This window comes from Mus pahari, chromosome 2 (genome assembly GCF_900095145.1).
Source record: "Mus pahari chromosome 2, PAHARI_EIJ_v1.1, whole genome shotgun sequence".
In the NCBI taxonomy this organism is placed as follows: domain Eukaryota; kingdom Metazoa; phylum Chordata; class Mammalia; order Rodentia; family Muridae; genus Mus; species Mus pahari.
Window position 1 is genome coordinate 104,741,077 of NC_034591.1, and position 20,647 is coordinate 104,761,723.

General features: G+C 49.8%; 1 protein-coding gene across 2 annotated transcripts in view; it reads left to right on the forward strand.

Annotated features, from left to right (window-relative positions):
• Positions 1–1,706: 1,706 nt before the first annotated feature.
• Efcc1 (EF-hand and coiled-coil domain containing 1) overlaps positions 1,707–20,647 on the forward strand; it is a 28,213-nt gene continuing 9,272 nt past the window's right edge. For both annotated transcript variants that reach the window (XM_021191784.2, XM_029535221.1), the window contains exons 1-2: positions 1,707–2,354; positions 3,438–3,700. In XM_021191784.2, the coding sequence (XP_021047443.1) occupies positions 1,707–2,354; positions 3,438–3,700 (911 nt within the window). The remainder of the gene's footprint in view (positions 2,355–3,437; positions 3,701–20,647) is intronic.

A 20,647-nucleotide genomic window follows, 5' to 3' on the forward strand; every position in this document is an offset into this window, starting at 1 on the left:
CATATTGTTGTTACACCTACAGGGTTGCAGCCCCCTTCAGGTCCTTGGGTACTTTCTCTAGCTCCTCCATTGGGGACCCTGTGTTCCATCCAATAGGTGGCTGTGAGCATCCACTTCGGTGTTTCAGCCTGTGCTCTTAACCACTGAGCCATCTCTGCAGCCCCAGAAGGTCACCTTCTATATGATTCCAGTTATATGAATGTCTAGAATAGGCAGATTATGGATTCAGAAAGTAGTAGGTGCTAATAGCAGAAGGACAAGTTAGAGACTGAGCAGTACTGGGGTGCACATGACATGATGGGGGCAGGGTGGGGATGGAGGGAGTAGAAATGTTGAAGTATGAAGAAATGTTGAACTAGACTATAGTTGTGGTTAGACAACTGTAACATACTAAAAACTGTTGATCTGTACATCTTACAATGCAATCTCCCATTTCAGCAAAAGAGCCAGTGTGCCAATAGCAAAAGGTTCACCATCACCAGAAACAGCAACCAGATGTTCTGTGGCTGCTGTTCCTTATGTGCATCCTTGTAGAAAACATCCAGTAATGCTCTGTGCAGTGTTGTTATTATCTCATAGGTATTAACATTCACAAAAACTGCTGCAGCGTGTTTCCTCGTTCATCCTTGTTCAGAGATCTGTCCTGGCTGGGCCCCTGCTGAATATCAGCTTCTAGCCATTATAATCAATAATGTGGTCAATGAACATGCTGTGCATGTGGTTTTCTAAGGTAGAAGCCAAGATATGGTATTGTACATTATTCCGCTAATTGCCATTGCTTTTATAATTAATATATATGTATATCCAAAATGCTTGGGTTGTCCGATTCCTTCCCGGAATGTGTGGGACAAAGGACAAAATGCTGGCCCGGGGTGCTATAATGGAGGAAACAAAATAATGCTTTGCAACTGGGATTTGTACACAAAACAAGATCTGCTTATCTAATAGTCAAGGGCCGCTGAGTTTGCTCTTTGCTCCAATGTGGCTGGGTAAGGTTCCCAAGGCAGGCAACAGATGGAGTCTACCACGTCTCTGTGAAAGAGAGAAGAAAAGCTAGTTAGCACTCAAGAGCAAGCAGATTTGCCCAGCATCTTCCAGAGTTTGGCACCAGAGAAAATGGTGGCCAAACAACCCTGTTTACCTCATCCAAGCCAGCGGAAGGGACTCAGGCCAAGTCACCACCTGGAGCCCAAAGGTGGCCGAGGTAGACAACCACTTTTCTCTCACCAAAACTTCATCCACTTCCAAGTTTGTCTCCTCCTTGGTTCTAGTTACGTACGTAGGGGAGGGAGAGTTTAGGAAGCATTCTGGAGAAGAGGCCTTTCAACTGGGGCAGAGAACACTAGGCAGGTTGCCGGCGAGGGCTGGGAACTGCAGAATACAACTGCAGGCGCAGGCGCTCCAGCCTCTGGTGACAATAGCGGAAAGGCCTGGAGAGGGCAAAAGAACTGAGTTAGGGACTGGTTACAGTGATGGGGATGGGGACGGGGAGCGATGGGGAGTGCAGGTCAAGGCCATTACTAGAGCGCACAGCTCCAGCGCCTCCCATCGGGACAAACACAGACGTCCTGCACAGCCCACGCAGCTGCCTGGATACGGTCCCGCGCCTCTCCGGCCTGGCGGTGGCCGCCCGGCCCCTCCCTCCGCGGACGCGGGCGGCTGTCTGGAGGCGCCGATCTGCCGAGAGGAGCCTCCAGGGTCTGGGCATGGAGAGCTCGGCGGGCGACCCATACCGGCGGCCCGCACGGCGCACTCAGTGGCTGCTGAGTGCCTTGGCTCACCACTATGGGCTGGACCGCGGCGTGGAGAATGAGATCGTGGTGCTGGCTACCGGTCTGGACCAGTATCTGCAGGAGGTTTTCCACCACTTGGACTGCCGGGGCGCAGGCCGCCTACCGCGCGCCGACTTCCGTGCGCTCTGCGCGGTACTGGGGCTGAACGCTGACGGGGACACAACCACGGAGGACGCAAACTCCGCGGAGGCGGCCTCCACGAACCCAGCTGCTGGGATGATCGCTGGCGGGGACGCGGACGTCAGGGAAGAGGCGCGCCTGGCTCTGCGCGCCGACCCTCCAGAGCTCACCTTCCGCCAGTTCCACGCGCGCCTCTGCGGCTACTTCAGTAGCCGAGCGGGGCCCCGGCTGCCCCGCGGAGCTCTCAGCGAGCACATCCAGACACAGATCCTCCTCCGCCGCCCGCGCCGCCGCCGCCGGCCTGGCTCACCGAGCCTGCACAGTGGCGCCTATGGCGAGCGCGTGGCACATCTAGAGGAGGAAAACAGTAGCCTACGCGAGCTGGTGGAGGACTTACGGGCTGCGCTGCAGAGCAGTGACGCGCGCTGTCTGGCCCTTCAGGTGCGCGGAATGCCGCGGGTGGAGACATAGGCGCCCCACCGTGCCCAGCCGCTCCTCAGCTGGCTCTCTCCGTTCCCCACCCCACCCCCTTCATCCCAGCTTTCATCCCCAATGTATCATCCCTAAAGACCCCAACTTCCTACCCAAATTCCTTCTAATCCTAGAAGGAGCCTTTTAAGCAGCCACGTAGTGATGGGTCAGCACACATCCTTCGGGGAGCTTTAAGGAAAACAGAAAGAACTGCTCTTCCCCAAGTCAGCGAAACTTGTTGAATCCCTCACAGCCAGGCCTCTACCCCAGATAAGAAAGACACCAGATGGCCAGCAGTGAGGGCCAGGCTTACTCTGAGCTATTGAGGTGGAGCCATTGAGTGAGCTGGACTCTGGGGTGAGGCAATGAACACTTGAGCCTTCGGTGTTGAGTGTAGCTCAGGTGACCAGCCAAGGGAGAAAAGGGGCCCTTATAGGAAGAGGACCTGCTTTACATTGGTGTCTCCTGTCTCCTAGTTGCTGCACAGTACAATTAGGTGTCAAAGTGGCCTCTGCAGTTCATATGTCTGCCAGGAGAGTGTAAGATGGGGCAGGGGGAACCCTCGAAGTGCATAGAGTCTTGTGTGGGTTGCCTGAGACTGGGTCTCTCATTTAAAAGGGTCTCTCCATCTATCACGCCCAAGTGCCTACTGGGCACCTTGTGGCAGCTTCCTTTATGATTTGGAACACTGCAGTAAACAAAACAGATCACCCCGTTTCCAAGGACAGTCCAGAGCACAGATCTTGGGAAGGGCGGAAATTTCAATCTGCTCTTTAATCTGTGCTTTGAGTCCAGTGAATTAGGAGCAGCGTACACTGGATGCAGGAATTAAGCCTAGAAGGCACGACTTTGGGGAATTACTGTCACCATGCAGAAAAACAGAGTGTGGACTTCCTGTCCCAACTTCCCTCAAGGGGGTTGGGGGGGGGGGTATTGCATACACGTGCATTAGCCGCTTGTGACCGCTGCTCAGTGTGAGCCAGTTTTGTGGTTGTAGGGGGATGTCCCCGTAAGCTCCTGCAGTGGTCACTCACTGTGGCTTCCCGCGGGCAGGTCGGCCTCTGGAAAAGCCAGTCGGACGTCCCGGAAGCGGCGGCGCACGAGCTGCAGCGAGCGCAGGATGCGCTGGCGGAGGCGGAGGCGCGCGCCCGGCGGCTGCAGCGCGGGCAGGTGGAGGTGCGGCTGCGCACCGAGGAGGCCCGGCAGGCGGTGCGGCGCAGCTTGCACCGAGTGCGGGAGCTGGAGGCGCTGGCGCGGCGCGTCCCCCGCTTGCAGCGCCAAGTGCAGCGACTGGAGGCAGAGCTTAGGCGTTACAGGTGAGCGGTGAGCGGGGCAGCAGCAGGCGGGGAGCAGATGGGGCGGGGTCCTGTTTCTCAAACCTAGGCGAGCACCTGCGCTGTGCGCTCTAATGCTCATTGTCTTCAGCTATTCGTGCATGTGATTCTTCCGTTGCTTAAGTCATTACTCCACTACCATCCATTGGCCCATCCATCTGTTCACCCACGAAATTCTTTCACTTGTTACTCGTGAATTGCAATCAGTGATACCCATTTTTGGCTCTTCGGTTTGATCCTGATTGTCACTGACTGCGCACTGTGTACAGGTTGGCCCCAAGCAAAAGCACTTTATGGGCTTGTTTCAGTTCATCCTTAGGAAACCCAGCAAAGAGGGACCTGTTATGATCCCATTCTTCAGATGAGGAAACAGATTTAGAGTGACCTTTTGTGCTAGCTGGACAAGGGCAGGAAGCTAGACTCTGGGACCAGGCTCCAATTCTAGCAAGGCTGCTGACAGATGTGTAATTTTGGCAAGTCACCAGCTGTCCTCTAGCCTATTGCTCCTGGGTGGAGCAGACTGGAGCCTTTGCAGAGCAGAACAGCCATGAGGCTGTGCCAGGTGTGCGTTTTTCTCACGTGGTAGGGCGGGCCTGCCTCCTGACTTGCACAGCAGCCGAGACCTTCTGGGCCACTGTCTACCTGGCAAGGGATGTGACTGAGAAGAGAACAGACCAAAATCCCTGTCCTGGGCTGCAATCAGAGAGCATGAGACCTCCACAGGAACAGATGTGAGGCAGGACCAAGGCTAGAGCTGGGGTAGGTGTGTTCCTGCTGCCCCAGAAGTAGGAGCTAAAAGCTGAGAAAATAGGAACAATGTGGGCAAAACCTTCAGGGTCACCATAGCACATTACAGAAACTAAACAGAAGTCAGCATGGCTGAAGAAGTACAGCTGGAGAAGAGAGAGAAAGGGCCAGCCATCTAGAGCCTGGAAGGTTTATGTAATCCTTAGAGTGCAGGAAACCATGGAAACGTTCTGAGACAGACACCCAGCAGATGCTTCAGAACGAAAAGGCAACAACAACAGCAACAAAAACCTACCCCATTCCCACTGTGACAGAGAGGAGGGGCCAAAAAACCAGGGACAGCTTAGAGGAGCCAGTGAGGACAGGTCTCCCCTGACAGAGGGTGATCTGACCAAGGCCAGGGGAGGACAACCCAAAGGGATGGCTTTGAACTTCTGTCCTCAGAGGCGGGGCCTCATCCTTGCCTTCTGGGATACTAGAGAGGCTGCCCCTGGCCCGCCTCCTGCAGCTCCAAGTGTTTGCATAGTGGCTTCCTGTTTGCATAGCTGATGGGCTACAGATCAGAGCTGGTTGACAGAAGGTTCACGTCCATGAGGAGAAACAAATGGTCCCCTTCACGTTGCCTTAAAGTCACACTTACATATTTATGCATTAAAACAACTGCAACACAGGAGAGAGCTTTACAGTAGAGAACATAGAGTCCTGTTTATCGCAGCACTGGATCTGTGAAACGACCGTGCAAGGTGAAGGTCTCGATTCCCATTTTACAGATACCATTTTAAATATGCCTGAGATTATGCAGCCAGAAAGTAGAAGAGTATGGTCTGCCTGCCCCACAGCCAGTGTTCTCCCTTCTTCTACTCTACACGTTTGTTGTTGCTGCTGTTCCGTTGATTACAGGATGGCTACAGTGCCTACGGGTCTTACATCTACCACTCAGGCACAAGAAGAGGGATGTGCTCTCTGTCTTAGCTAGGGTTTCCATGGCTGTGAAGAGACCCCATGACCAAGGCAACTCTTATAAAGGACAACATTTAATTGGGGCTGGCTTACAGGTTCAGAGGTTCAGTCCATTCTCATCAAGGCAGGAGCATGGCAGCAGCCAGGCAGGCGTGGTGCAGGAGGAACTGAGAATTCTGCATGTTCATCTGAAGGCCGCTAGGAGGAGAGTCTCAAAGCCCACCCTCACAGTGACGTTCCTCCTCCAACAAGGGTATGCCTCCTAATAGTGCCACTCCCTGGGCCAAGCATATTCAAACCACCACACTCTCCCCAGGGAGCCTATGCCTTTGTATTCAGAACTTAAATGTGGACCTTTCTGGCACAGACTATATCATTTTCTGCTGCCACCCACAATGGTGACTGATGGTATTGGTGAGCCCCAGGTAGAATCAGAGTTCCATTCTTAAGGAAGAGGAAATAGCAGCTGTAGAGAACTCAGATGAAATGCCAAGTGTCTGGAATAGGAAAGACCAGGCACCCTAGAGCCTGGAAGGACAGAATGGAGAACCAAAGGGCAAATACGCCATGTGAAGGCCACACTGTGATCAGGCTAATGACTAGGTCAGGAGGCAGTTCTCTGCTCATCTCCTGAGGCCAAAGTTAACAGGCTAAGCTAAGCATCCTTTCCATGTCAATGTGTGGGAGCTCAAAGTCAACCTGAAGATCATTCTTACTGTATCGAAGACAAGAGAACCAGGCCAGTGATGTACTAGCAGGACCCAGTAAGTAACAGGCAGGATGGAAACCTCACCTGCACAACCTGAGGCCACACCACTTAGTTGGCTCTGAGAAGAGGCACCACCCTCTGTGGTTTCCCCACTAGTCATCCCCACCAAACATTCACAGGATGTTTTACAAGGTGTGTCGCTCAGATTCTGTGTGGAAAGCTTTGTCTTGGATCATGGTTTCGAGTGTTTCTGTCATAGTCCTTGGGTCGGATGATTCTAGGCAACAGCAGCATAAAGCAAAAGGTGCTCACCTCATGACCACCAGTGAGCACAGAGAAAGAGTATGAAGGACCCAGGGCCAGCTATAGCTCACAGGGACATGTTCTAGTGACCTTTTAACCAGCCCCTAATACATCTCTTTCAACATCTCTCAATAATGCTGCCATGCTATGGATCCATCAAGGAGTTATTATATTGATTATGTCATCACTCTCCAAGATCCCACTATCTCCCCAAAGCCTGTCACCAAGCAACTCAGACCCCAACGGATAAGCCTGCGGCATGGGGGTGGGGAGACTACACACCACCTCTGCGTATGCATTGTGCGGTATTCAGATATCCCTGAGGGTTAAACTGACCTTCCCTACTCTGTGCTACCCTGGGGTCAGCATCCAGGAGGAACAAATGGGAGCCCCCATACCCTCCTAGGTGACACCATGCTAACCCTTCCAAGGGCTCTGAAGGCGTGTCTGTGAGGCAGCATGACTTATAGATTTCATAGAACCTTCTACTCTGATGCTAAGTAAGGATGCTCTAAGGTTGAAACTTTGTTGACTACGAGTCCTGGTGGCTTTATTAAAATCACAGATGAAGGACCAGGCTGAGCCAGAGCCCAGATTGTCCCCAGCTGTAACTCTTTGGTAACATTTCCCATCTCTAGGACTTGCGTTTAGTCCTTTTCCAAACCAAGTTTCCGTTTTCATCCTGCTCTGTCCTGTAGGTTCCATTTGACCCTCTATAATTTTTAGACAGAGTAGGTCTTCTGTTAAACAAGGTCTCCGTATGCCATAGTCAATCCATGGACATCCAATGATACCAGGAAAGGGCTGGGTCTCCGCTGAACATACTTCTGTAGAATTACTGTTTCTGCACAACATAGTGTTACAGCCACACATGCAGCATTAACATCATCCCAAGTGTTATAAGCTCTGGAGAGATGGCTTAGCGTATGTGATGCATGACTATTCTGTGCAAATACAGTGCCAGTATATGCAAGAGGTTGCGCATCCAAGGATTTTGGCATCCACGGGAGGTCCAAGAACCATTCTTCTGCAGACTGACAGACGACCAGACTTACCTTTTGGATTGCTGTAGTATCTGACTTTCCACAAGAGTTTTACATCTGCTGTCCCCCTTGTGATGCTGAGTTCCTGGTACACTGGGCAATTTCCTGCTCTAAGTCTATCTGTGGCAAAGCTTAGTCCCTGGAGAGTCCTTGAGGAGCAGGGTTTGGGGGTTCTTACCCCTGTCTTCACCACAGCCTGGTTTTATCTTAACCACTTTGAAATGAGTTTCTTAGAACTGCGTTTCCCAACTTTACTCCGGAGATTCTCATACCTCGGAATAAAATCCCCAGGCCTTGGATTGACATTTTTATTTTTATCTTGTGTCACTTGAACTCAGCTTCTTGCTGACTCGGCAGGTTGTCTTTTGTACTCCGTCCTTGTGAGCATCTCCTGTTCCTTGCATGAACTAGAGGTCTCTTCTTGCTTCTGACTTTCCCTTTTCCTTTTACACATTATATTTCTCCCAGGTTATCTGTTTGAGTTCTTCAGGCCACCACCTTGCCCACCAAGCTAAAAAACTATGGTCATGACTTACACACTTAGAGGCATTCACTTATTAATGAAACCATACTTTATATGGCTCCAATGACCAAGACCTTTGCCAAATACCTCAAGGATACAGAAATGGAATATAAACACTTATCATACTCAGATGACCTCCCAGCCCCAGAGAGCAGGTCCTGGTCACACATACTAGGACATGTACTGAGGAGCCACAAAGCTGCTACTCGTACCTTCATCTGTATGGCCTTGGAGGTAAAACCTTTGCTAGGCCCAGGTGGACTGCCTTGTGGGGCTGGAGAAAGCAGCTAAGACCTCACCTCACATGAGGCACCGTGGGAGAGAGGGACTGGAACTGTATAGCCATGATGGCATCCTCTTGGGAGGACTGCTAGTCTCAGTAGGAGGGGACTGGGCTTCTAGATACGTCTATACCCCCTAGAAGACCTAAGACCCTATTATACTTTGGGACTTCTGTCGGACTTGGGAACTTACAAGGCTCTAGACAGTGAAGCCCAGGGAGGAACTGGTCGGACATAACCCAGGCTTGTCCCCATGCCAGGGTTTCCTGTCTACAAATAACACTGAGGGTAGTTCAGAGGACTCTGTCCCCAACGACCTGTGCTGCTTAGTGTGTGTTAGTGAGGGGGCACAGACACACCAGTACCCCTTCCCCTAACTGTTCGCTCCAAGGAAATAGCAGGCCTGGTGCTCTGTGACCCAGGACTGACACACAGCCAGATAGATGGCATAAACAGCCCAGTGGCAGCAGGAACCTGTGCATGGGTGCTAGCCTCAAGTACAGGCTGTCTACAGAGTGGCAGCACCGCCTCCGAGAAGGGTCACTCCCACCCTGGGTGTGTCAAGTCTCTGGTTTTAGCTGCAGCTTTTCTGTCTCTTGAGGCCTCCCCTGCCCTGCAGCCAGGTGTCAGAACACTAGGTTAGGAAGTCAGAGCCGGTAAAGAGTGCTACAGAGCCCTCCTCTCCTCCTGACCACTGAGGGGGGCCCCAGGGGCTGGCCTGGCCTCTGTGCCTTTGTTATCAGGGGGATGAAAAGGCCAGGGAAGGAGGGAGACAGACTATCGCTCAGTCTGCAGACCACCATGAAAGGCACACAAAGATGAGGAGGCCACTCAAGGGTTACCTCCTTTCTTCTCACCCACGGCAGCTGGCCTGCCTGACCTGGAGGCCACAGTCAGCCACTCAGAAGGACAGAGAAAAGGACAAGGCGGGGCCCAAGTCATCTGGCCCATTGTCCTTTGAGGCCATGTGGGTGGCTGCTGGTAGGAACAGAGGCCCTTCTTTCAGGGACAATGGAACAGACCCAAAACAGAGACATGCTGGGGAGAGGCCCAGGCTCAGAGGCCTAGATACCCCGAATTCAAACCTCAGCTTTTTCTATGTGCTATACAGTACCTGGAGGTTTATTCCCCTCTGTGAGACCAAGTTCTTCATCTATTAAGTGGGAGAAACTTCCGTTCCTCCATCTTGGTGTACATTCTGTGCAGCGAGGGAAGAGGGAGGACTAAGCTGTAGAGTGTGACCCTCAGCAAGACTTTCTTGTGTCCAGGAGCCTCAGTTTCCTCATCTGCAAAAATGGGATGACAAGAACAATACTAACACCCACTTCTGGGTGTTTGCCAGGACACTGGACAAAGTGGACAGCAGAGCGTCCTAAAACTTCATTTTACCTATTCACTCATATATAGCCCCTGTCTCCAGCAGCCACGATTCAGTGTTTAAATCTGGGGACACCCTGCCCACTGTAGGTGGCTCTTCTCTGAGATAATGCTGACTCTCAGATTGCATGTCACTCAGGTCTTTTGAGTCTGGAGGCCGCCCACTGCAGAACACATGGCTCAGAGTATCCTTTGCAGGGGGACCTGACCTAGACGAGAACAAGCCATTCAGGTTGGAGAGTGGGGTAGGCAAAAAGCCCCAGGTGATGCCTTGTAGTCCCCACTGAAGCCCAGTTTCAGCCCTGTCTCGGCTCTGCCTGTCCCCACTCTGTCTATCCTAGCCCTGCACTAACCCCTGCATGGCTGTCCTGGCTCCTACCCTCTTCCCGGCTCCCTTCCAGTCACTGATCACACGCTCAGGGCCACCCATGGTGGTCCGAGCACCCAACAGAGCTGGGTGGCTTCCCTAATCACAGTCTCTGGAGCCTCTCTGCCATGGCATTCATAGCTCCAAGTGACCTGGCCTCTGACCTCAGCTCTGCCAGGGCCCACTGCAGTGAATCTACCAGCGCACTCCTCCCTTGAGTCCACCACAGCCCTCTGCAGCCCCTAGGTCAGTCCCTGGTGGTCATCACAGATCTCAACCAGATACCCCATCCCACTACAAGCAGTTCCCTGAAGTCCCTACAGTCTATCCTTCCCATCATCCCTTTCTCATTTTGTGACAATTTCCCTAAGTCTATCTCCCTGAGGCCAGCTAAGCCATGAGGTCTGGGCCCATTCTTGCTAAGGACAGAGCAGCCCCACAATATGTTGTGGAGGACCAGAGGACAGTATTGGCAGTGAGTTAGTTGACCAGCTAGCTGTGGGGGCCGCAGGCCCCCACTGAACCAGAGACTGCATGGCAGAGATGCCCAGAAGGCCCCTGGGTTACCCCCTGCTGCCTGTCTGTGGCTTCTTTTCCACTTCTCTCCAGCAGCAGCCCTGGCCCTCCTTCCTCCTGTTGTTCTCTTGTTTTCCCATGGAGTCTCAACTTCCGAGAGGCTTCTCAGCTCAGGAAATATCTCACAACAAAGGAAGCCACAGTGTAGAACCCCAGGACCTCCAGGAAAGGCTGTGGGCTGGATATCTACACCAGTCTGGCCCAAGGATACCTGTCAGCCAAGGGTCTCATCAGCCTTATGGCTTCCTGAAGTTTCCAAGATACAGAGCAGTTCAAAGGGCTGGCAGCTGAGTGGCTGAAAAGGGCTGACACTGTTTATGCCAGGAGAGACCAAGATCAAAGTGGGAAGGTCTCCAGGCCTCGCCTTGGCTTTGGAATAGCACAATCGCATGTCCCTTGATTCCAGACACAGGTTTGCAGTGGTTGCTCTGGGGACCCCTGCAGATGTGGAGGCCAGTCTTCATTTGCTTTTAGATAGAAGACATGATGCTGAGTCCAGGTGACCTCAGAAGCAAGGTCAAGGCTTCTGAATGAAAGGGGGCTCTGCCTGTGGATGTGGCCATGCTGTGAACTCCAGGCTGTCTTCACCCCTCCCTTTCAGTAGGTCGAAGCCTTTACTGGCAGGAGAGACCTTGCTGGAGCTTGCTATAGACATGGTATGAGTACATGGTGAATTGCTAGAGGTGGCCTAACCCCTCTGGCTGGAGACTAGTTCTGTGGGGGCTGAGGTGAGTGGAGGTGACATAGACGCAGGCCAGGAACCAGAATGTCCTACCATCTGCTGTGCATGAGGCAGCATACCAGAGCTCTTATCTACACTGCCTCATTTCTCCCCCAAGTAGTGCTGTAAGTGGTTTAGTAATGATAATACTCTAGCTGCACGTCACACAAACCCAACTCATAACAGCGCAAGTAATAGCATGTATGGGGACTGGAGAGATGGCTCAGTGGTTAAGAGCACTGATTGCTCTTCCAGAGGTCGGGTGTTCAATGCCTAGCAACCTCATGGCAGCTTACAACTGTCTGTACTTCCAGAATCCAACACCCTCTTACAGACATACATGCAGGCAAAGCACCAATGCATATAAAATAAAATTTAAAAAATTATTATGGCTAGGCAGTGGTGGCATACACCCTTAACCCTAGCACTAGGAAAGCAGAAGCAGGCAGGTCTCAGGCCACCCTGGTCTACAGAGTGAGTTCCAGGAAAGTCAGGCCTACACATGAAACCATGTCTCAAAGGAGCAAAAGTAAAAGGTATAAATAATAATAGTAACATCTGTGCCCTCGAATGTTAAGTCCAGGGGTGAGTGACCCTGACAACTAAGAAATGTTTTCAGAAACACGCTCTCCACCTTCCTTAGTTATGAACCACCTTGCCGGTGGGATGACTACAGGGTCCCAGTGACTGTGGCTCCCCATAGTCCTGAGGATAACTTTCTGACCTGGTTGGTGATAGTTTCTCTGAGGACCTCAGGCAGCCCTCAGAGGACAGATTTTAGCCTGGAAGCAAAGGTGAGGGCATTCCTGTTGGTTGATCAAACACATTCTTCTCAAACAAGCTTGGCAGAGAGGGCAGAAACCATCATTTCCCTCATCCAGACGGAACCTAGCCCTCTGCTAGCTTGCCACAATCTACTAAGAATTATTTTTCATTTTCAATGACCTAAAAAAAAAAAAAAAACTTTAAAAAGGATATTTCACAGTATGAAAATTTCATTAAATTCTAAATGTTTGTGAAGATTATCTAAGGTTTTCTTAGAACACAGCCATGTTTGTTCTTTGAGCACCTCCAAGACTACTTTTGTGTTTCAAAGACCATGTATTATAAGACCAGGCTTAAAAGCCTGAAATATTCTCAGAAAAATATTCTCTGCCAATTCCTGAGTTAGTGTCAGTGTCTGGCAGAGTACTTTCCCAGCATGTGCTGGCCCTGGGATGCTTACATACATGTACATACATAAGTACATACATGTCATCGCCCTCGTCACTGGTGCCGTCACATCTGCCATTAGGGCACCTATTCGTCCTGAGTGGGAAACTTGGATGGGGTAGGAACGGTCTTTCTGCTTCTCTTCCCAGTCCCCTTCCTCCTGTGATGTCAGTGGTCACTAGTCTCTCTCTCTCTCTCTCTCTCTCTCTCTCTCTCTCTCTCTCTCTCTCTCTCTCTCACACACACACACACACACACACACACACACACACCTTCGCTGTCCACAGATTCAGTCACCGGTGGCCAATCACAATTTGAAAATGGGAAATGCCAGAAATAAGTAGTTCATAAAGGTCACACTGCACACTGTTCTGGAAAGTGTGATAAAATCCACAGCATCCTGCTGTCAGCCCTTTCGATATCCACACTGCATGTGCAGCCCACACTAGTCACTCCACAGCCGCCGTCACTGGTTGATGCTGGCTAATTTTACATCAACTTGACACATCTGGGAGGAGGAACTCTCAACTGAGAAAATGCACTTGCCAGATGTCTGTATGGCATTTTCTTGATTAATGACTCATGCGGCTCTCTTTACATGGTGCCACCCCTGGGCAGGTGATCCTGGGGTGTCCAAGAAAGCAGGTTGAGCAAGCCACAGGAAACAAGTCAGAAGCTGTGTTCCTCCATGCCCTCTGCTTCAGTTCCCGTCCTCACTTCCCTCCATGATGGACTGTAAGGTGAAATAAACCCTTTTAGCCCCATCTTGCTTTTGGTCAAGGTCTTTATCAAAGCAGTAGAGACTGAGTACGGGGCTAATTCTACTGGATGCAGTAACTGTTCCAGAGCAGTGTGAAGCAATGCTCTTGGCTCTTACTGCTCCTAGTTTGTAAACTATACTTCTCACAGGTCTTCAGAGGAGGAAAATGCCCAGTGAGCTAGCAGCTGCAGGCATCTGTGAGGGAGACATGATGAGGAATCCCCCAAATGAAGGGCTCTGCCTTCCCCTTGTGTATGTTCCTGCAAACCATTCCTCCTTCGCCTCCTCCTCCTCCCCTCCCTCTCCCCCTCCCTCCTCCTCCTCTTCCTCCTCCCCCTCAGCTGCTCAATGCTGGGTTTCAGACCATGTTGCCAGGTCTCTCTGCTCACTACTTCTTCCTAACACAGTCCTCCACCCATCAGCAGGCGCCACCTCCTCCTGAGATGATGTTAAGTGAGTGTCATCTTGTGTGTCTCAGGAAGCCTTATATGACATCACCCAAGAGCATCTGCCAGGTCATGGGTGGGGAGGATGCTCATGCCCTCTCACCAAGAAACCCAGGGCGGCCCACGGTGTGCTGTGACATGGTCAGTCCTTTTGCCGCATGACTTCTGCTTTGGAAATGAGTTGTTCACCCTGGGTCACAAACCCATTCAGCTGGGTGGTGTTGTTTGCTTTTCCTTCACACTTAGATCTTGAGTTCACCCTGACCCTTCCCTTTGAGGGATGTGACCAGGGGTCCCTGCAGTTTTCTCTCCACGGCAGGGGTGCCGTCTTCAATCTAATTTGACCAATCAGGCTTTTCATCAGTTCCTCCTGTTGGTTACCTCATCCATCAAATAATTCTCCCCAACATTTGGAGCTTTCTTCGTTTGTTTTCTGTTGTCATAACAAACCCCAAGGCTGGGTAGTTTTTAGAGAACAGAGGCTCACTCAGCCTGGGGATCCCCGGAGTATGATGTCAGCATCTGGCAAGACCCTTACACTGCAGCGAGGTGGCCGAGGCACCACAGGATAAGTTCAGTGACTGTGCTAACAAAGCACTAACACACCCCCATGGGGACACATCCTCACCGTGTCACCTAACCCTAACCTCCTCCCAAACGCTCTGTCTCCAGGCACCCTTTAGCATTTTGATTTGGGGATTAAGTTCTCAAAGCACAGTGCTGTGAAGACTCTCAATTGTGGTGTATTTTGTGTTTGTATGAAGAGCAGAGTCCAATTCTGGGCTCGGATTATTGCAGAAAGACAGGCTTTTCACTACACCACCCTGTCTCCAAAAACCAAACCAAAGCCAAGAAAGAAAAAAGAAAAGAAAAAGAAATGGGTTTGGAGCGTTACTTAATTTTAATTATTCTAAATTTAAATAGCTATCTCTGAATGTTGGCTGCCGTACTGGACAGCATTGATCAGATTTAAACTGTGGGGCCAAGCTAAGGAAACAAAATAAGAGATGGACAAGACCCAGTGAACAAGAAGGAAGCATTGAACAAGCATGGGAGTTGGCATCTACTTTGTACCAACTCTGTGTCAAGTCCATGTAGCCCCTGCTCAGTCCCAACCCTCACCTCATGAGCTGAGGTGACCGCCTGCCTCTAAAGAGCAGCAAGCCATCCCAAGCACTGGCCCACAGTAGAGCAGATACAAGCCAAAACCACTCTCATGAGGGTCCCCGAGGAACAGGCCGACTGCAGAGACCTTAGGTGACACTCTTCTAAGATACAGACACACTCCTGTAGCTGAACCACAGGCCGTAACCAACAGGAAAGTGTATGACCAGGCCCACACTAGCCAGGAAGACAAGAGGCCAAGATCAAGGAGGAATCAGGAACAAGGAGGAGCAGTGGGAGAATGACAGGGCTTCTCATACCCAGGGTCCTGCCAGGAAAATGAGCCTCTGAACCCCACCCCTACACAGCTTCTGCATGGCCAACTGGACATTTATGCACTAAACACTTCTACTGTAATTGTAGTGATAATTTTGGAGGTTTTGGTTTCTTTGAAAAATACAGAAATGTTGTGGGAATATGTTTTCCTTTTAATCCCAGGTGTGGCATATGGGGCTGTTTTAGACTGTCCACAGCAGCTGACTATGATTTGCCTCATGCTCTAGCAGGGGCATGGTTTTGCCAGCTGCAGATAGTTTCTGCGATCATATGACATTTTGAATTCTGGAGACTTATCAGAGGGTAAAAAAAATGCTAGGGCCTGAGAGCTGGGTGTTGGTGGGTTTTTGGTTGGTTGCCATTGGTTGTTGTTGGTTTCAGTTTAAGTAGACATGCACAAAGAAGAAACAAGTAGAAGAGGAAATTAGATATCCTGATGGCAAAGATCAAACTTGCCCCTAATCAGCAGCAAGTAGTCTAACGATAATGTTGCTCCATTTCCTTTCTGTCCTTTAATCTCTCCTATCTAGTGTTAAGAGTTGAAAAGATGGGAAAAGGGTAGAGAAGGGTGGAAGAAAGAAGAACCCACAAAGTAGCAAAGAGACAGCTACAGTAATGATCTAAAATCAGAGTAGAACTCTGCTTGATGAATAAGCAATTTTCTGCACAGTTACAATATGCAAACAATTTTCCCAAGAGCACAGACTATGTGAGTTGAGGCGTCAGACTTTGTTGTGTTTGGAATTCCCCAAGAGTTGCGTATCATTTCCCAAGCACATCACAGATGGCGGAAGCTGAATCCTTACCACTGAGGGACACTGTGACTCCTGACACTTACGTCCTGTGTGTCTACCTGCCTATCTGTCTATCAGACTATATTTTCTTATCCTGTGTTTCAAGATGTCAGATATATGAAGGATACCAACAACATCCAAGTAAATATTGCCCTTGTCCCTTTTAAATACAGACTCATCCATTATGTGTAGTTTCAAGTAACTGAAAACTTCATTCTATCGGAGTATTTCACACTGAATTGTAATATAAAAATCTATTTTCCCCCATTTAAGTTACTGTTCAGTACCATTTTCAAAATAAAAAGTGTTCCATTTATCCAGCTTGCATTTAGATTCAAGCAGAGAAACGCTCTACAATGTCCGCCTTAGCCTACTTTCTGTCATAGTAACAAAGTATCTAAGAAACAGGTGGGGTTGGGCCGGGTCAGAGGTAGAGCATGACCCCATGCATGGGGTCACCATACATGAGGTCCTCTGTCCAATCCCAGGCACAGAGAAATGGAGGAGGGGCATTTGGCTCATGGTAACAGTTATCCATGTTCATGGTTGGTCATCTGTGCTGTTTGGGGGTCTATGGTGAGAAACTAGTCACTTAGCTTTTACCCTTTGTTTTAGATCCACACCCATGATCTTTGGTCTGTGCATCCTAAGATGAGCTAGAAGCTGCCTCTATTTCTCTGTGTGCTTTCCAAAGTTGTGCCAGAGCCATGTGTGGCTACGGAGCACCTGGAACTCAGCCAGCGTGGTAGGGCAGCTAAAGAAATGGATCTGTAGCTTTGCTTGTGGGTGGGGGACAAAATTATTCACTTTCACAAAGGAAGAAGAAAGGGTCAGGAGCCCAGCGATACCACCCCCAGGAGCACGCCCAAATTACTTTATGTGACGAGGCTCTACCTCCTAAAAGGCTCCATTACAGCCCCGTCAGACCGAGCTGACACCAAATCTTCAACACACTGGTTTTCAGGAAATAGTCCAGATCTCCATGGTTTCAGACCATTAGAGTCTGGATATTCTGCCCTCTGTGCATAGGAAGCCTGTCTGGGAGGAGCCCTGCTCTGAAGATGCCCCAAACTACTGCTTGTTAACTAGTAGTTGAGTATTTGTTAGCCTCCAGACTGCCCAGGCCTCAGCCCTGTTTGCCATATGTATGTAAAGGCTATTACTTAATTATTGTTTTCCCTTAAGTTGACACCCTCCTTTTCCTTCCTCTCTCTGTCTCTGTCTCTCTGTCTCTCTCTCTCCTCCCCCACCCTCTCTGCAGTGCTGAGATGGAACCCAGATCCTTACACATGCTAGACAAACTCTACCCCTGGCTACACTTCCAGCTTAAATAATTTTAAAAGGTAGTCATATCACTATTATAAAGTTTGAAAGATAATAAATAAAAGTTATGTGCTCACTGTTTTTAGGAGACATTTGAATAAATGCATAGCTGAATACACACAGTCTCCCCGTTCATCTGGTTGCTCCCTAAACTCACCCCAAACATCAGTGAAGGCAGGCACTCCATTATTTCATTTCATCATAGGACGCCCCTCCCTCAATGTCCAACCCAGGATAGACCCCCATCTTGTTCACTGGCAAACATATGGGAAATGAAATGAGACCACTTGGAGTGGAGAGAGGGAGCTATAGGGTTCACATAGCAAAGACGTGCTTCTGCAGGCTGGCGGCAGCTTCTGGGGCCCCTTGGCATCACTGAACTAAGACGGGAGTCTGTCAGAGGGAGCTGGGAGCATCTGGGATGGGAAGAAAATGCAACATCTGGCTCCTGTCAGACTGTTTAAGCCCCTGGGCTGGCAGCCAGATGTGGCCATGGACCACAACATGGAAGCTATCAGAGGCTCACAAGAGTTCCAGGAGGGTGTGGCTGTGGCCAGCTGGAGGGAACACCCAGCCACGCAGAGGACTTGGGTCTGAGGAAGAGTGGGAGTCACCAGAGTTCATTTATCCAGATCCATCTAGCCACTGGGGAGGCTCCAACAAGGCCTTCCAGGTCAGGGGCGTCTCCCAGAAACACCCTTACTCCACAAAGGACCCCAAAAGAGAATAGTACCTGGTGAAGCGGGATCCTCCTGGAGAACACGAGCCAGGGAAGTACAGCATGTCTCCTGATGACTTAATAAGGGGTTGCAGCTCTATCAAGCATGGAGGACTCAGAAATCCCAGTTAGTAGGCAAGAGCCACATGGGACCCTCAGAAAATGGAAGATGTCAAAGTTTGTCCTGACCTTACTCCCTTACCTTGCTTCAGGCATTTCCTCTTCCCAAATCCATGGATGTCTCCTAAAGCTGACAGTAGTTATGCCGTGTCACTCCAGGGACTTGCTTTCCTTTGATGAGGCCTTCTCTGTGAAATGGGGACAATGGCATGACTTATTGCTATGGTTGTCATGTGGAGTGTCCCCACATGTAGGCCCAAGATGTCTGGGGAGGTTATAGAACCTCTGAGAGATGAAGCTAAGCTGGAAGAAGTTCGGGGGCAAGGGCCATGGGACAGGTATGTTAGCTAATTGTATGTCAGTTTGACATGGCTAGAGTCGTTTGGCACGAGGGAACCTCAGCTAAGAAAATGTCCTAACCAGATTTTGCCTGTTACAAGCCTTTGCTGCATATTCTTATTTATTGACTGATGTGGGAGGGTCCACACCACTATCGGTGGTGCCCCCTGTGCAGGTGGTCCTGGGTTCTATAAGAAAGCAGGCTGAGCAAGTCATGGTGAGCAAGCCAGTAAGCAGAGCTTCTCCATGGCCTCTGCATCAGCTCCTGCCTGCAGGTGTATGCCTTGAATCCCTGTCCTGCCTTCCCCTGATGATGGACAATGAAATAAACTCTTTCCTCCCCAAGCTGCTTTTGGTCATGGTGCTTACCATAGCAGTAGGGACCCTGACTAAGAGACAGGACTTTGGGGATGTAGCCCCATTTCCTTCCCAGACTCTGTTTCCTGGTTCAAGAGACACAGATGAAGCTCCCTCATACCTCCACCACAACAGCACAGCCATGCCTTCCCCTTCAGGATAGACTGTAGCTTCTTAACCCCTGAGCTGGAATGGAGCCTGCAGATTGTTCCTCTAGCTGTTCTGTTGGGGTAACAGGAGAGGACTCTAACAGCTGCACTCAGGCTGTGACGAGAATGGTGGAGTACTGAAAAAATGGATGGAGATGGGCAAGTGCACAGACAAGAGCTTAACAAGCTTCTAGTTCATTAATGAATATGTTCAGCCGGGTGTGGTGGCGCACGCCTTTAATCCCAGCACTCAGGAGGCAGAGGCAGGTGGATTTCTGAGTTCGAGGCCAGCCTGATCTACAAAGTGAGTTTCCAGGACAGCCAGGCTATACAGAGAAACCCTGTCTCAAAAAAACAACAACAGGGCTGGTGAGATGGCTCAGCAGGTAAGAGCACCTGACTGTTCTTCCGAAGGTCCAAAGTTCAAATCCCAGCAACCACATGGTGGCTCACAACCACCCGTAACAAGACCTGACGCCCTCTTCTGGAGTGTCTGAAGACAGCTACAGTGTACTTACATATAATAAATAAATAAAAAAAAAAAAAAAAAAAAAACCAACAACAACAAAAATACATAAAATAAATAAATAAGTTCACTTTATGTCAGAATTTTTTCTCTATTATCTGACCTTGTAAACCACAGGGTCATAGAAAACAAATGTTCAAAACATAGGGACCTTGGAGTATCTAGGAGACTGATTGAAAATAAAGTGGTTTTCCAAAACCCAGAGAGGGGAGATTCCTCCATTAAAGGCTTTTGGGGCCAAGAAGTAGAACTTGATTAAAAGTGAGAGTATGAGGCTGGAGAGATGGCTCAGGGGTTAAGAGCACTGACTACTCTTCCAGAGGTCCCGAGTTCAATTCCCAGCAACCACATGGTGGCTCACAACCATCTGTAATGGGGTCTAATGTCCTCTTCTGGTGTGTCTGAAAAGAGCAATGGTGTATTCAATATACATAAAATAAATAAATCTCTTTTTAAAAAAAGAAAGATTATGGTAGGGAAAAAAAGAAAAAAAAAAGTCTGTCACATAGTACTTGAGAGATGTCTCAGCCTTTGAAAGCACTGACTGTCCCTCCAGGCTCAGTTCCCAGTACCCACATGATGCTCACAGCCATCTGTAACGTCAGTTCCAATGGTTCCAACACCCTCTTTAGCCTCCACGGGCAACAGGCACACACAGACACACCCATATACATAAACTAATTTAAAGCATTCCCCCACCCATACTAGAGAGATGGCACAGCAATTAGGAGCCCTCACTGCTCTTGCCAGGGATCCAGGTTCAGTTCCCAGCCCTCAGGTATTGACTCACAATTATTTGTAACTCATCTCAGGGGCTCCTACACCCTCTTCTGGCTTCCATGGGCACCAGGCACTCATGTGGTACACAGACATGTATGCAGGCAAAACATTCATATACAAAAAATAAAAGTAAATCTTTCTGTAAATGCCAATCATATTAAGTCCAGAATTAGATAGCTACAGGACTGGTTAGTTTGGTCTCTAAAGATGTCAGGGCTCTTACCCAACTACTAGGTAATTCTTTCAGACACTTGCACATGGTCACAACATAACTGCCACAACCCCATTCACTCATGATCACAATATGACTGCCACAACCCCATCGCTCATGGTCACAATAGGACTGCCACAAGCCCCA